The following is a 16,557-nucleotide window of genomic DNA, read 5'->3' as shown; positions in this document are numbered from 1 at the left end:
GGCTACTACAACACCAGATAGCCCCAACGTTCCCCCAAGAAGCATTATGCAGCCCTCTGATCGACCTACTATCCCCATGATATTGAGACCAGGCAAACAAGTGTGGAACAAGACCAGCTCGATGCTCAGATTGCACCATCCATACTCACCCGAAACCCCCATAAAGGTGGATGTATGCACAAACCTCAACGACTTACAGGCGATGAGAAACTGGGGGATGGAACCTTCAGAGACTTCGAATCACTCCACACACAGGAAGTACTAGCAAAAGGCCAGTTTCTGTGGTGCCAGAGAGTCAAACACCGCAAAAATGAAATGGAGCATATGGCCTGAGGAACCACCACCGAACCCCCTACTGCAAGAAATGCACGACCTAAGTGATGGCTGGAAACCCATATGCAGATTATACAATCAAATAATGGACAGACCCAACCCCTGCAGTACGCCACTGAAAGAAAGATGGGAGAAAGACCTGGACACCGCCATGAGCGATAACGAATGGGAGAGAGCACTAATCTACCCGAAAGAGGTGTCAAACGCCAGATTCAGACTCATACAGCTGAATTTCCTATACAGGACCTACGTGACCCTGCACAGGGTAGCTGGCTTCAATAAACGAGCACGATCGCACTGTCCCTGGTGCAGTAACGAAGGTGCAGACATGATCCACATGCACTGGACCTGCCAGCCACAAGGTGCTAGCCTTTTGGGCTAAAGTTGAACAGACATGCAGGAAAGCGGGAGTGAACAGGTCCGAATGGAGCCCGAAAGAATTCGTATTAGGAACATTCCCCAGGCCAAGCAAACACAAACACATTATAAAGCTAATGGACATGGCGTGCATCTTTGTAAAGAGAACAATAGCGATGGCATGGAAATCACCTAGAGGACCAAGATATGAAGATTGGATAAAGGAGATGGCTAGATGGACAGAGGCAGAAACCAGCGCCTGGAACGCAGGAATCACCAGAACAGACGGGGACATAAACGACACTTTTGAATCATGGAAAGCCCTAATAAGAGACATAAACTTCTCGGCAGATCACAAACCCCCCATGAACTCATTAGCACTGCAAGATAAAACCGCAACACAAACTGGACTACACAGTCCAAGCAGTCCCTCCCAAGCCAGAATTCCCAAACCTTGCAACATCACACCACCTTAAGGAAAAGCGGCAAATGAAGAAACAGGAACCGATGTAAATACAACGCAGCCAGAGGACAGTTACTGGTAAATGTTGTTTAATGTTTATATACTGTTAGTTAAAGAGCAAAGAACACCACATTATAATCACGCCGTAACATAGCACATGTGATTCTGTAAACTTGCCAATAAAATACTTTACAAAAAAATAAAATAAAATAGAGACATCCAGTAAGTTCAGCATGGCGGATCAGTTGGGGGAAGACCAACTTCTCCAAGAGTTTTCCCAGGAAGGGTGGTGGTAGAGATAGGGCGATAGTTAGCCGGGCAGGAAAGGTCAGCAGCCAGCTTTTGTAGGAGAGGGTGCACAATAGAGTGTTTGAGAGATGGAGGAAAAGAGCCAGTGACAAAGGAGTGGTTACAGAAATTGGCTAGAGCCGGGATGAGAGAGGACATGTCCTTAATAGTTTTTTTTTTTTTTAATTTCTTTATTGGTTTTTCAACACATATAAACAGTGGTTAGATGACGCAGTATGTGTGGATCAAAAACAACAAGTCTTAACGTGCCCAACCCTCCCGCCCCTCCCCCCTCCCACCGAGACCACAGTGAAGTCCTCAGATGTCCCTAGGCACGAGCCGGGCCGGGACTGGCAGTGCTGTTAGAGGCGCCGTCTTGCGTCACTGGGTGAAGTAGTGGCACCGTTAGCGCCACCCATCGGAGTAGGTCTGCGCTGGAGTCCAGCCTTTGTGTCTGGATCGCCGTTTCCCAAGCCGCAGTCTCGGCGGCTATCCATCTCTTGAGGTCGTCCCACCAAAGGGCTTCGCATGGCCCTCTTGCGCTCTTCCAACCCATGGCTATGCGCCTTTTCGCTGTTATGTATATCAAGTCAGTGAGTCTATTTAGAGGCTTATTCTTGCTGTTTCGCTTGTAACTCCCCAATATGCAGGCTGCTGGCTCATGGATCGTCACCTTAATTCCAGCCGTCGCTACTTTTTCTTGCACTCGGGCCCAGAACCTCTGAACTATCGGGCAGCTCCAGAACATGTGGGTCATACCCGCCCTAGACTCGTGGCATTTGGGACAAGTCTGAATCGTGGCTCCCTTGAACTTTGATATGGCGTTGGGCGTGAGGTAGGCTCTGTTGGTGATGTACAGTTGGATAAGTTGGAGGCGAGCGTTTCTGGAGACTTTTTTATGGTAATGGGTTATTTGCTCCCATGCTTTGTCCTCGAATTCGAGGTCCATTTCACTCTCCCATCCGCTTTTACATTTCAGTGCGACCTTTGTCGAGCCCAGCAGCAGGGCTTCATATATTCTGGAGGTTTCATGACCTCCTTCGGCAGTGTCCAGCAATGATTCAATGGCTTCGTTCTGCGTAAGTTGGTTGGCAGCCTCTGGCCATCTCTCCTTCAGGGCCTTTATTACTGCTCTGTGGAGCAAGAACTGGCCCGTGGACTCGCAGAGGTCAGTAAACGTCATTAGCTCCTGTTCATGGATGAGGTCTCCGAGCACCGCCACCCCATAGGGTTCCCACTGTGTGCGCGTGCCTACAAGACCCCATGAAGTTTTCACCATGACGGCCGCAATGGGGATCTGCGGGGAATATGGGTCTGTCACCCCCACTGCCTTGCAGGCTCGCTTCCAGAGCTGCGTTCCAAGTTTGGTTAGGTAGGGGTGATGTTGTAGAGCCCCTTTCCCGACCCAAAGGAGGTCTCGGAGTAGCAGTCGCGGCAGGGCCGGTTGGAGGAGTCGGGTATCAGTGGTGGCTTCATCCGCCATCCAGTGCGTTACGTGCCTTAGTTGACTAGCCAGATAATACAGTTTGAAATTGGGGACTTTCAAACCCCCCTTCTCATAGGGTCTTTGGAGAATATCCAGCGCCACTCTGTGCCTGCCCCCCTGCCACAGAAACCTTCTACAGAGCTTGTTCAGGCCTCTGAAAAAAGTGGTGGGGATGTTAAAGGGGACATTAGTGAAGCAGTGTAGTAGGCGTGGGAGCGCCACCATTTTGAGGAGTCCCGCCCGCCCAGCTACAGAGAGAGGGAGCTTCCCCCAAAACTCCATGGATTTAGCAAGAGCGTCCCTTGCCCTGACCGTGTTAAGAATGTGTTCGGTGCTCGGGTTACGGTGTATGGTAACACCCAGGTATTTAAAGGACGTTACTTGCCACTGGAGGTCTAGTGGGGGGAGGGATCCGTACTCCTCGCTATGCAGTGCAGCGAGGGGGTAGAGGCAGGACTTGTCTTTATTTATCTGTATGCCTGTGAGTGTGTGGAAGCACTCCAATGTCTCCAGGATGTAGGGCAGGCGGAGCTCGGGATCCTGCAGGTAGAGCAGCATGTCGTCTGCATACATGGAGATGAGATGTGACACCCCGTCTAGCTCGATGCCTCCGTCACCATATTCCTGACGGAGATATGCAGCCACCGGCTCTGCAGCTATGATATAGAGCATGGGGGATAGGGGGCATCCCTGTCGTGTGCCTCTGTGGAGGGTCCATTTGTCAGAATAAGTCTTGTTGGTGCGCACCCTGGCGGTGGGATTGGTGTAGATCAATTGAGTCCATTTAAGGAAGGCGGGTCCGATCCCCATCCTGGTCATAGTGGCATACAACCATTCCCATCTGACCGAATCAAAGGCCTTGGTGGCGTCGAGTGACGCCACGGCATATTTCTGGGATTTCCCCTCGGTACTATATATGATGTGGTGTAACCTACGTAGGTTTTCAGTAATAGAGCGCCCGGGCACGTAGCCCGTTTGGTCCTGATGGATTAGAAGGGGAATCACTCTGCGTAGTCTATTGGCAAGCAGTGCCGATAGTATTTTGCTGTCTACATTTAACATAGAGAGAGGTCTATACGACCCGCAATCTGTCCCCTCTTTACCAGGCTTTAGTATGGGGATTATTATTGCTTCACTCATGGAGTTCGGGAGAGCGCCTCGCTCGAAGGCCTCGTTATATACCTGTGCGAGCAGGGGGGCGAGGGACTCCTCATATGTCTTATAGAATTCCCCAGGGAGGCCGTCCATGCCCGGCGCCTTTCCGGAGGGAAGTGATCTAATTATTGCCTTCACATCATCAGGGGTAATTGGTTCGTCTAGTGCTTCAGCCAGTTGTGGGTCTAACCTGGGTAACTTAATGCAATCTAGGGCGTCCTCGATCCCAGTGTCGGCTGAGGGAGGGGTCTGGGAATAAAGGTCACGGTAGAACTCGGAAAAAACCTGGTTAATCTCTGCTTGTGTGTGCGCGGTGGTGCCATCGGGTTTGCGTATGTGGCAAATGGGGGTGCTAGGGGTCTCCCTTTTGTACAGCCAAGCTAAGAGTTTGCCGGGTTTATCTCCCAGAGCGTGTGATCTTTCTATATGTTTGGCGAAATTTGATTTCCCCAGTGTCTCCCAGTGGGATAGACAGGCTTGCCGCAGTTTGATTATTTCCTGTAGACACTCGGGGGTCACGTCTACCCTGTTCTCCAGCTCCCCCAGCTTCTTTTCTGCATCCGCCAGGGAGTTCACAATGGATCTCTGGGCCCCTCCCCCCGATGCTAACATGTCCCCTCTCATGACCACTTTATATGCCTCCCATGCGGTGCCAATACAATCTACACTGCCCAGATTGTCTTGCCAGTATTCGTCTGTGCTGTCTTGAATGTGATCCCGAAAGGCAGCATCCAACAGGGCCTCGGCCCGCAGTCTCCACGTGGGGACCGGGGGTCTGGGCGGATATACCTCCCATGTGACTATCAAAGGGGAATGGTCTGACAGTACTCTAGGTAAATACTGTGCATCACGAAAGGTGGCTTGCTGCTCTTGACTGACCAGCATGTAGTCCAGCCTGGTGTGGACTTTATGCGGTGGGGAGAAGAAGGAGTATTCTCGTCGCTCTGGGCCTAGTTCCCTCCACAGATCACAGAGTGATAGTTGGGTCATTAGTTTGGACAATATCTTGGCTGGGGGGGGTGGTCGGGAGTGTCTGGCATCGGACCTGTCCTTGAGGGGGTCAAGGGTGCAGTTGTGGTCGCCGCCCCAAATCACAACACCGTTTACATATGGGCCTAGTCTGGGATAAAGGGAGTGGAAAAAGGGAGTGGCATCGTGATTGGGTGCATAAGTGCTAACCAGGCACAGGTCTTTCCCCTCTACCGTACCTTGCACAAGTGCCATCCTGCCCTCGTCATCTGTCTTGGTGCTCGTTATTCTGAAGGGGACAGACGGGTCGATCCAAATCAGGACCCCTCTAGCGTATGAGGAATAGGCGGATCCAATCAAGGTCCCTCGCCATGTTTTGGCTAGCGCCTTCAATTTCTCCTCCGTTAGATGTGTCTCTTGGAGCATAGCGATTCCGACCTTGCAGCGTCGCAGGTATGTGTGGATCCGGCGTTGTTTTACATAACTGTTCATGCCTCTGACGTTCCACGTCATTATTTTAATCGTTTCAGCCATGAGCATGGTTGTGCCCAAAGTTCCTCCACTGACTCAATCGGGGTCCTATTAGAGATGCATCTGTAGTGAGGTCATTCTGAGGTCTCGGTATATCTTGATCAAAGGTCCCAACGTGGGTATAACTCCCCTGTGTTTCCCTCCCCCCCGATAAACTTCCCCAACATAGAACTGGTCCAACGGGCGGTTCCCCGTCATGACTGTCCCGTTTCCGCTCCTTGAGACCAAGCATGGTCTTCGGGTGCCCTACGGGCGGGTAATTGTACCCTGAGAAGAGAAAAGAAAACTCCTGGGGGTTGAGGGAGCTGTTGCTTCGGTGTTCCGCGTATTTAAGATCAATTCAGCTGCTCAAAGGGCTCGATTTATGTTGCTGCGCACTTGGTGTAAGAGCCGTTGCTCTGCAGTCTTGGAGGGTGGTTCAATGCGGCTTGCGTCTCTTATCTTCAATGTCCATCCAGTCCCGAGCCAGCGCCGGGGTGTCAAACAGGTAGGTTCTATTTTTGTATATCACCTTTAACCTAGAGGGGTACAGAAGCATGTATTTCACTCCGGCAGCTTTCAATCTGGCCTTGGTGTGTATGAACTGAGCTCTGTCCATCTGTACTTGGAAGGTATAGTCAGGGTAGATCGCGATTTTGGCAGAGTTCCTCAGGATCTGGCCCCCAGAGCGCGAAAAAGCTAGGATGATCTCGCGGTCCCTGTAGTTTAATACTTTAGCTATCATAGGCCTGGGAGGGCCGCCTGGTGGAGGTTTCTTAGCGAGGGATCTATGTGCCCTTTCGATGGAGAAACCCTGTGATAGCTTCTCAGCTCCGATCTCCTGTAACAGGAGGTTCTCTACGTAGTTGGTGGGGTCTGGGCCCTCGATGCCCTCCGGTACGCCAAGCAGTCGGATGTTATTCCGGCGAGCCCTCCCTTCGGCCTCCTCAGCCCTGTCCTCCAGGTTCCTGACCCTCTGCCGCAGGCCATCCACTTCGTGCAGGAGCTGGGTTTTCGCTTCAGTGTTTTCACGCACCTGGGTCTCAAGGGCCTCGGTCCTGCCCGCCAGGGAGCGGACGTCTTGGCGCAGGAGGCCCAGGTCTATGGCCACCGCGTCAATTTTGTTCACCATTGTCGCCTGGAACAATGTGATAGCCTCCAGGAGTTGGGTGTTGCTGGGTTCGGCTGGCGCTCCAGTAGGGCCCGCCCCTCCACCAGCCGCCGCCGCATCCGGGCACCCGGGGCCGGGGGGCTCGCCGGCTGTATAAGCGTCCAGGGTGGTCTGTCGCTGCTTGGACCTAGCTCCTCTTCCCGATGATCTATCCAGGCCTGACATTCCTGCGGTTTTGTGGACTTCAGGCTCGCACCGGCACCGGGACGTGGCCCTGGGTGTGGTCCCGGCTTCTATATGTAAGGGCGGTTGATACGTCCCGGCTCCCGGATGGTGTGCGGACCTACTCCGCGGGGGGACAGTCTCCAGCTCCCCCAGTCTCCTCGGGTCGCTTACAATCCGCCTCAATGCCAGCGCCGTTTGAAATATAGGTGTATTGCGCGGGGAGGGGTGCGATGATTGGCCTGGCGTGGGGCCGCACTCCGCTACATGTGGTGGGAGTTTCTTTTCTATTGTCCGGCGGCGAGGAGTTGTCCGGTCTATGGCGCGCGGGGAGAGCCCCTGTTCCGCTCACCTCTAGTGGATGGAATTACTGTCCCAGACCTCCTCTCCTTAAGTCTGCAGGCCGCGGTCTCACTCTGGTCCCCAGGCAGGTAGGCCCAGCAGGGGGGGGGGGGGAGTTCTCTAGTCTCCGGTCGGCCCGCACATCTGTGCTTCCGCCCCCAGGCCGCCGGCCCGTCAGGGCAGACGGCCCTAGTAGATCCCCCGGCGGGACAAGTTTAGGAGCAGGGCAGTTGGCGTTTGCTCCGTCGCTCCGGTCCAGGCGCGGGGCTGCTATCGTCAGGTCCCTGAGCTCCACTGGTCTCCGCTGCGGGCCGCCCCGGCCAACGGTGCGCCCCAGCGGCGCAGGCAGTGTCTTCGCTGCGCTCGCTTCCCGCGGGGCAGGTCACAAGCCCGGCGGGACTCCTCTCAGCCGCTCTCCGACACACCTCCTCTCCAGGCGCTGTGCAGGTTTGCCGCCTCCGCGGGTTGCCGGGCCAGCGCAGGCCTCTCCGGATTCGCTCCGGTCGATGGCGCGGGCCCGGCAGGGCAGGCGGCGCCGACGAGCCCCCCGGCGGGGCCAGTCCAGGCGCGGGGCCGCTAGCGTCAGGCCCCCGAGCTCCACTGGTTCCCGCTGCGGGCCGCCCCAGCCAACGGTGTGCCCCAGCGGCGCAGGCAGTGTCTCCGCTGCGCCCGCTTCCCGCGGGTCAGGTCACGAGCCCGGCGGGACTCCTCTCGGCCGCTCTCCGACACACCTCCTCTCCAGGCGCTGTGCAGGTTTTCCGCCTCCGCGGGTCGCCGGGCCAGCGCAGGCCTCTCTGGATTCAGCAAGGGGAGGCCGCCATCTTGGCTTCGTGATACGCGGTTTTTCCGCAGCCGCGTTCAGGTCTCTCGGGCTGCAGCCCTCGTGTGTGGGGGGCCCAGGAGCCTCTCCCTGGCTTCAGTGTCACTCGTGATGCGCCGGCGGGCTCGGGTGAAGCTTCGGTGTCCCGTAGGGCAGCTTATCAGTATTCATCGAGCGGAGCACACCGAAGATGCGTCCTCTCTACATGGCGGTTAGCCACGCCCCCCGACATGTCCTTAATAGTTATGGAAGAGCAGGGGGAGCACCAGTTTGGATGAGACCTTCATAGAGCGGAGAACTTTAGAGACCTTGTCAGGTGCTATGGGTAAGAGGGAGGAGAGTGAGGGGGGTGGAGGGAGGGGGAGCCAAGGGGGACAACTGAGCAGGAGTGGAGAGTGAGGCGAGGATGTCCTGTGTTTTAGATGTGAAATGCGAGGACAGAGCGGTGCAGAGAGCCTGGGAAGGAAGGGGAGAGGTGGAGACTGCAGTTGGATTGCCAAGTTCCTTGAAGATTTTAAAAAGTTCAGCCATGTTGGCGGCTCCAGAGATGCGGGCTTGAATGTGGGCCCTCTTGGAGCGGATGGAGACACGTTTTTTCCTTCGCAGAAGGTGACATCCCAGTTTGTCAGTGGATGTACCAGAGGTCTGCCGCTTCCATTCAGCAGCTCTGCACTTACGTTTCAGAGAAGCTAGATCGGAGTCATACCAGCCATTACGCTTGGAGGCCGGCTTCATGTGGATCCTCAGTAAGGATATCGAGGGTATTCGAGATGGAAAGGTGAAGGTTAGCAAGGACAGAGTCAGTGGGAGAGTCAGAGGAAGGGATGGGAAGGGTGTGAAAGTGGAATCAAAAGCAGCGACTGACATCAGTCGAATGACGGCGAAGGAGGCTGGCAGTGCAGGAGGCGGCTCGGACAGAGGGCTGAGGGGCCCCAAGCGGGAGGAGAGAAGGTTCAGACCAGGAGGGGGTGGGAGGTGGTGAGCTGGTTAGAGATGGGGATGTCTGCACAGGTGAAGGCATCCAGAGTATGTCTGGCTGAGTGGGTCGGATTGAAGGAAGAATGGTAAGGGAGAAGGAGTCACAAAGTTCACGGTACAGTAAAGTGGCTGATTCAGGCGAGTCAAGGTGTAGATTGAAGTCACATAGGAGGAGGAGTTTAGAATTGGAGGTCAAGACACAAGAGGTGAGGTCAGACCAATCAGAGAGGAAGAGAGTGATAGTGGCAGGGGGGCCTGTAGATGGTAGTGAGGGTAAGTGAATGAATAGACATCGAGCCTACCGACGAGGCATTCAAAAGAGGAGTAGGATTGAGTAGGTATGATAGAAGTGGGGACCGACTCAGGGAAAATCAGGGCCACTCCACTTCCAGACCAGTTGGGCATGGGTTTGGAGAGGAGCTTATAGCTCCCATGAAGGAGAGTGTCAAGAGCATGTATAGAGCTGGCATTGAACCACGTCTCGGTAAGGGCAAGAACATCAAGGTCAAAGTCTTCAAGAAGGAGACAGATGTCAGAGGAGTGTTTAACAGCAGAATGAGCATTCAGAGTAGCTGAGTGGAGCTGGTTACCACCTTTGAAAGTTTTCAGCGGAGGGCTACAGGGGTGTGGTACTCCCGTCAGTGGCGGTGAAGAGGTTAGAGGGGAGGAGGAAGGAGGAGGAGCAAGAGAAGGGAGGAAGTTAATGGGAGACAATTAGGTTGAGAACCCTGGCCCATGATAGTGCCATTGTGATAGACCTTAATGATGCACATGGAGGATGAGAAGTGTGCTAAGAGTACTTCCCATCTAGTGCCACCATTAATGGGTGAGACCGAATGGGGAGCCCACAGGTCCGGAGAGGGGACACAAAAGAGGATGTCAGTGATAGTCCGCCTGGAAGAATCATTGATATAGGTGTCAGCTATAGTAGGCCTGGATTAGAGGACAGGAGAGCTTTTTAAAACCTTTTTCTTCCAGACTTTGAGAGTGAGATAGGTAATAGGGTATCAGTTAGAATAGATAGGGGAGATGGGGAGCACCATGGGAGTGTAAGGGGAGGATCGACAGAGGAGCTGCATAGTGCACAAATAAACTCACCAGGCAGCCCAACTGCCGATAGACGGGCAGATGTCCAAACCAAACTCTTTGGGGCTAAACGGCAAGTCAGCTCTTCCTTAGCGGGATAGATGAAACTGTTAGGAATGATTTAATTGTGGGTAATTTTCCTTCCATGTGGCAACCCCTAAACATTTTGCTGTTGTTTTCACCATGATCTAGACTTTGCCAGAGAAGTGCAGCCTCCTGCCGCACTCCTCTGGGCTTTCGCTCCATTCTTACGGGGAAACTGACATGCCCTTAAGACAGTCAGTACCGGGAAACATTGTTTTCCGTAGTTCTTTTATCATGTTGCAGCTTTCGCGCAACCTGCCACAAGAGGGCACTGTAAGCTCAGTTACTGCTCTCTTGGGTCTCTAGTCTTCTACAGGCCCTAGACACTCTCTTTGGATTGTTAACGAACGGTGCAAGTGAATCACGGACGGGACTGGTGGCAGCGATCGTTTCTTGTGTTTTGAGCTCCTTTTGGCTGTTTAAGCGCGTTTCTCGTGCTTAGCCCAAAATGGTGGCCTGGCTTCCAAAATGGCCATACCAAAATGCTCTTTGTCCTGTCCGCTGACCGTCTTGCCCCCTTCATCTTCCCCAGGTCGAGCCGACCCGGGGCCTTCCTTATTTGGGCATGTACTTTCCCGCGAAACACAGATGCTTTTGCAGGCTTCTACAGGCCTTGTGTGCGCCTCCAGGATGTGGGCTGGGATGTCTGGTCCCAATACACATCCTGGGTGCCAGAGAGTCTAGTGTGTCATGAATGCCTGGGACCACCGTGTTCCGTGATAGGTCCACGTATGGTGTGAGTGTTTTGCGAGCAGATCTCCCATTGGGTCTCCTCCGTTTTGGCGCAAAGGGAACCGTGGATAAGAGGAGGCTGGAAACACAACTATCATATTGATCTCCTGAGTTCTCATGAACGAAGGAATACAGGAGCCAAGTATCCTGCAACTACGAGGCTGAACCGAGGAATCGCTGGTGACCCGCTGAAGGACTGCTCCTCTACACCGCTGTCGCTTTGTGAAACACTTTCTACCTCTGATCGAACGAGAAGACCTGTACTGGTCCTTCGACCCTTTGGAATACTGGGAACAACTATTCTCGGCATCTTCACCATCTCCTGCACCTAAGCCTTCGGAAGTGTCTCTGGGCCATCCAGTGGACTGACCAGCCTACCCAGGAGTCTTGCTCTGTAACCGCCGTCAGGTTGCTGCTGTATTACGAGCCCTTGCCACTCTCACACGATTCGTACACTTGGCATTCCCAGGTCTGAAGTGAGCAGTGTACATTGGGCTGAAGTACACACGGCCGATCCGTTGCCCTGCTGTGGTAACAAACTGTGCGGGTTCACTGCGTTTGGGACATCCTCAACTCTAACTTCTGCTGCCGGGGAATCTACACGATGCCGAGACGTCCCCTGCTCGTATCTGAACCTGCCAGCACTGAAATTGACACGGAGAAGCCTGGGTCTGCCTGCATCGGAGACCGGTGAGTAGCATCGCTAGGAACTGGTTGCCCTCCTGCAGTAGCCCATAGCTTTTCCCCGCTATGTCAAACATCGCGCCTTTCCGTACTCGCGCTCTGCTTCTGCCCACAGTGGAGGCTGCGCTTGAGTCGCAGAGCTCTGTTCATCTTCATTTGTTCACCGAACTGAACTGCCTGATTCCCTCGAGGAGACTCCCCTTTGCCCGTTGGCACCCGCGTGTGCAGGTACTTTTGAGCACAAGGCTCCACTCTTCGTAGGGCTCGGACTTCCTTCTAGTTAGGTGCCTCTGAAGGTGGACTGGGTCCAACTATTATTCGCACTGCCTGTTTTCCTCCCCATCTAGGTGGTCTGCACATTTCGTGCGTCTAACTCGTTAGACTCGTTGGTAATTGTATATATATTGTATTTGATTGTGATGTGTTGTTTACTGATTTCTCGCTACGGTCAATGTTACAAAGGCCTTGTAATAAATGTGTCTATATTTTTAATATAACACCTGTTTGGAGTAATTTGTAAGTGTCCTTGCTTTGTGTGCTCATTGCGGGCTTTCAGTCACCCTCACCCCTCTTGAGACCTAGTCTTGACCGCCGCGATCGCTACCTTGATTGGTCTGGCTTGTCCAGAGGTTACCCTGTTCCAAGAAACTAGGCTGGCCTTCTGAACCTCTGCCCCTCCAGGACAGAGTTCAGAAATCCATCTTAACAGAAATGAAGGTGTGGTAGGTGAGGCTGAGGGACGGAGTCAAAGGAAGAAAAAAGGGGAGGGGCTTTACATTGGTGACAGGATACAAGGAGGCGGCCGTTAATTCCAGGAGAAGCCATCGCACATGCTACAATGGGCTGGCGAGGCAGCAGAGACGGGGCAGGTAAGGGATTGAAGAGGCCACGTTGATGTGCCACTTCATCAGCGTCTAACTGCTGCAGAATAGCACAAGAGGGGGCCTCACTTTCCCAGTGGGGCTGACTCAGTAGCAGTCAAGAGCATTGATATGCCTATTATTGAGCTCAAGTAGATGTATCGGGTATGTATTGGGGACCTTCTTTGGATTGCCCACCTATTGCAAGATGGTTCCAATCCAGTAGCTGGCAAGGTGTGGCACTCTGCCTTACACCTACCATCTCCAGTGTGAAGCTCCTACGCTTATCTGCTCTCTGCCCGGAGCCTTGGGCTCCTGTCTCTGTGCTGCCAGCACATGCAGACTCTGTCCGAACAAAGCCTCTGCAGAATCACTGAAGCATCAAGATGTAAGAGCCACCACGCTTCCCAGCCATCATGCCTGCCCCCGTTGTCTCATGGCGTCCTTCACTGATTTCCTGCCCTCACTTGTGTGGGAGATCAGGAAGGCAACAGCAGGGTGAATCTGCAGCCCTCAACCCATCTGGGGCAGCGTGTGAGCACCACTGGCACAACAATCCTGTCTTGCCCCTCTCACCTTGCTGCTCACCTCTCTGAGCTGAGGACAAGGCCGCTCTACCCCACTGCAGTGACTGATCTGCAGTTGTTCTAGCCCAGGGAGCCCACCGCCTGGCTCAGGCTCTACCGATCTGCGGCCTCACTGACACCTAGGCCTCAATGCCATGCCCACACCGAGGCCAGATGTTCCAAGAACCTCAAGTCCCCTCACAACAAAGCCAGACGTCTGCTGATGCCCGGCTCCAGTCTCGCTCCTCCCAGGAGCATTCCGCACCATCCGGTGAGGCCCTGGAGTCTGTGAAGGCTGTCGGCCCTCGCTGCCTCCTGTTGGCGTGCTCGACCCTCGGTAGTCTGCCCACAGAACCGATCGGAATCCACCAGCCTGCACACTGTGGTCCAGTCTGGTACTTCGGAGAAGGCTGTCTCCTGCCTTCTACTGCACCGCCCAGGCCACAAACCTCCAGTAGCCCGCTGACCAAATTATGGGACTCTCGAAATGTTTTTACAGCAGCACAAGACTTTTAAACGCTCATTCCTCCGCTCAGATCTTATCATCTCTGTTCATACCAGGATATTAAATCCGGAGTTTACAGATGCTTCACAGAGCTCAGATCAGAGCGGCCATCTTGCCTCCATAGGCGTTGCATTTATTTCTTGCAGTACGTCAAACTGTATTTTTGCATCAATGTCCAAAATATTATGATTAACGCTTCCAGTTTTCCCTTTTTACTGATTTTTGCACATAAATACAGACAGAAATCAATCTGCTTTCTGTCTGTATGTATTTATAAAAAATGGAAAAAAACAGAAACTGGTCTTTCACTCTGCTTCTCTATGATGTCACTCATATATTGCAGGCCAATCGCATTGCAGATTGGCAGCATAGAGAGTGTTAAAGTTCTTTAAATTGTTAACAGCATACATCTTAAGGAACCAGCAGTCAATAGAGCAACCTTTTGTTATGGAAATGAAATGGAGCTGGAATTTCTTTCCTATATGGCTGCATGCATGCTTTAATAAATGCATTTTTTTATTAGAATAAATGCAGAAAAAGACTATTTGCGAATTATCTTTTTATATGACAAAAATAAATGTGGATAAATACAGAAAAAAGGCCCAAAAATAATTATCGATAGATGATAGAGGGAAATGGCAAAAAATGAAATAACCATAAAACCGGGAGCCTTAATTAGGATGGAACAATTCTTTTAAAAAATGTTTTAATCCACCTCAATGTTTGTGCCACTCACATATCTCTTTGTTTACAGAATAGCCCTCTGTATCGATGGTCAAAGAAGATTTTGCACGAACAACCACAACCTCCTAGGAAAGGAAGCAATTAAACAAAGACACTTGAAGCTTCTAGGATACGAAGTAGTACAGGTAAGAAGCTAAATTAGAGTGGACAATTTACAGTTGTTTTATATGAAAACTTTCTTTGCATGCAGATGTTCATAGTTAATTGAAATTGCTGATATTGACACAGAAGCGTATTTGCTTTAATGACTCGGAATTGTCATTCATTTGTGGGAAAATGGTGCAAGTCTTTCCTTTTTTATTTCTTAAAGATTTGAATACTGAATCCCATAGTTAAAGTAGAAAAATAAAGGCTGCCAATCGAGGATTTAACCCTGATCAATATAAGACTCTAATCCTTGGAAGGCAGGAACAGTTTCTTCTTTAATTGTTAACACAAAAAAGAGACTAGAAAGTAAAATTACCTCTCAGGGCGCACCCTCAAAGCTACAATCACAATGCTCCAAAAGCCCCTGGGTCAATGTTCTACAAGTGGTACAATCCTGTATTCCAAAAGCTATTCGACCACCCTTGTGATTCAACAAATGTTACTGGCTCCTAGGTCTGAGCCAACATTACAAATTATGCCTCGAATACTCATTCACCACATCTGCAATTTAATCTATCATACCTACCCCTACATGGTTCTTTCCACACATAGAATTTCACGTAAACATTTTTTACCAAGTGCTTTTTTCCTCTGGAACCTTGCATCATTACTATGACCATCCTTTAACAGACTTCCTTGTGTCTGATGCCATGCAGTGGATATGTACGTTGAGATATTTGTTTATTTTATTATTGTCGCATGCAGACATAACATGCCAATCTCATGCTCCCAGCTATAAAATCCCACCCTCACAATTATTGAGACAGAACAGACCGTGAGGTAGTCAAAAATCAATTTTTTTTTAGAATGATGATGCCGTTAAACCAAGTCAATCTCCAGCTTCATCCTGGAGTTCACGGCATTATTTATGCATCCAAAACAAGTGTCAATACAAACTAAATTGTACTTGCCTATATGAATTTCACTATTCGAAGTCCACAAAGGCATCCACTTGCAATCATGCACCCTTCCTCTAAATATCATGCTTATCCAAAAGACACTAGGAATTCTAACATTTCTACTTTGCATTGGCTTCTTTAGATCACATCACTTAATATATGATCTTTCAACATAAGCCAATTACATGCATTCACTTATTTGAATGATTTCAAACCGAATACTCCTTTTTTTCTCCAGTAGCAAGAATGGTAACAGATTTTAAACTCCACAACAGACGTCGACAAGGCGTGTTAGTAATATTATCCCTAGTGTGACGTGTACTGTACTCATGGGCCTTCAAACTTTGAACATACCTCAGATTGTTTCTTTCCGCTATCGTAGTCAGTCGCAAGTTGCAGAGTTCCTTTCCGGGCTGATGCCTTTGACTAGTTAAAGTTTATTCGTAGACTTTATTTTTCTTTTACTGTCTGCTTTTGCTGCAGCATCATCCAACGGCTCGACGGCCCTCCGCAAACAGCTCCATCGTCGACTACGCCTGACTGACTCGATGACCAGACACAGCCTTTACGAGCCTCTTTGGGCCTTGCCCCTTACAATAGGAAGAGCGGGGGATGTCTCGCATAGCGACTCCTTTTAGAGAATGCATATTCTGACACACCATTTTCCCTTTTGTCGCCAAACTGCCCTTTCCTTTTATTATGGAAAAAACATCTTTTAAATTCTGCCATACCTGCCATAGAAAGTTCCCATGGAAGGACACGCACCAGGTGTGAAATTACTGTCTCCCTAGGGACCACCCAGAAAAGCTCTGCAAGTCCTGGAAATCCCCCCCCCCCCCCCCCCCCCGGCCGTGCCCCCCAAAAAAACTCTTCAAGACTGCCAGACCAAGCGCTGGTTACTTGTATTGACAAATTTCATTGCTACAGCTCACATACCCATTGTGAGATATTCTCAGGTGCCTCTTCACCCCTCCCTTCTCCTTCACTCTGATCCTCAGTAAATGTATCGGCATCCTCTTACTCAACATTCTCTCCCAACACTGTATTCTCCTCTCCCAGGATGATCGACCCCCCCACCCCCCCAGGCTTCTTTCGTTTTCTTTCTCAACACCTACACGTCTTACTTAGCCCTTCAGTATCCATCTTAAGCAGCACTTCCCCTGATTTCTATTCTCCTGACCCTTCTCTTGATACCCCTATATCCCTTACTGATCTT

At 51.4% G+C, this 16,557-nt stretch overlaps 1 protein-coding gene across 3 annotated transcripts in view; it reads left to right on the top strand.

Annotated features, from left to right (window-relative positions):
• FASTKD3 (FAST kinase domains 3) overlaps positions 1-16,557 on the top strand; it is a 661,001-nt gene that overhangs the window by 634,456 nt on the left and 9,988 nt on the right. For all 3 annotated transcript variants that reach the window (XM_069613727.1, XM_069613728.1, XM_069613726.1), the window contains exon 6: positions 14,306-14,420. In XM_069613727.1, the coding sequence (XP_069469828.1) occupies positions 14,306-14,420 (115 nt within the window). The remainder of the gene's footprint in view (positions 1-14,305; positions 14,421-16,557) is intronic.

Source organism: Ambystoma mexicanum, chromosome 5p (assembly GCF_040938575.1).
Source record: "Ambystoma mexicanum isolate Mex_15411 chromosome 5p, UKY_AmexF1_1, whole genome shotgun sequence".
Classification (NCBI taxonomy): domain Eukaryota; kingdom Metazoa; phylum Chordata; class Amphibia; order Caudata; family Ambystomatidae; genus Ambystoma; species Ambystoma mexicanum.
The sequence above is the reverse complement of the archived record's forward strand: the minus strand, read 5'-3'. Positions and strand labels throughout refer to the sequence as shown.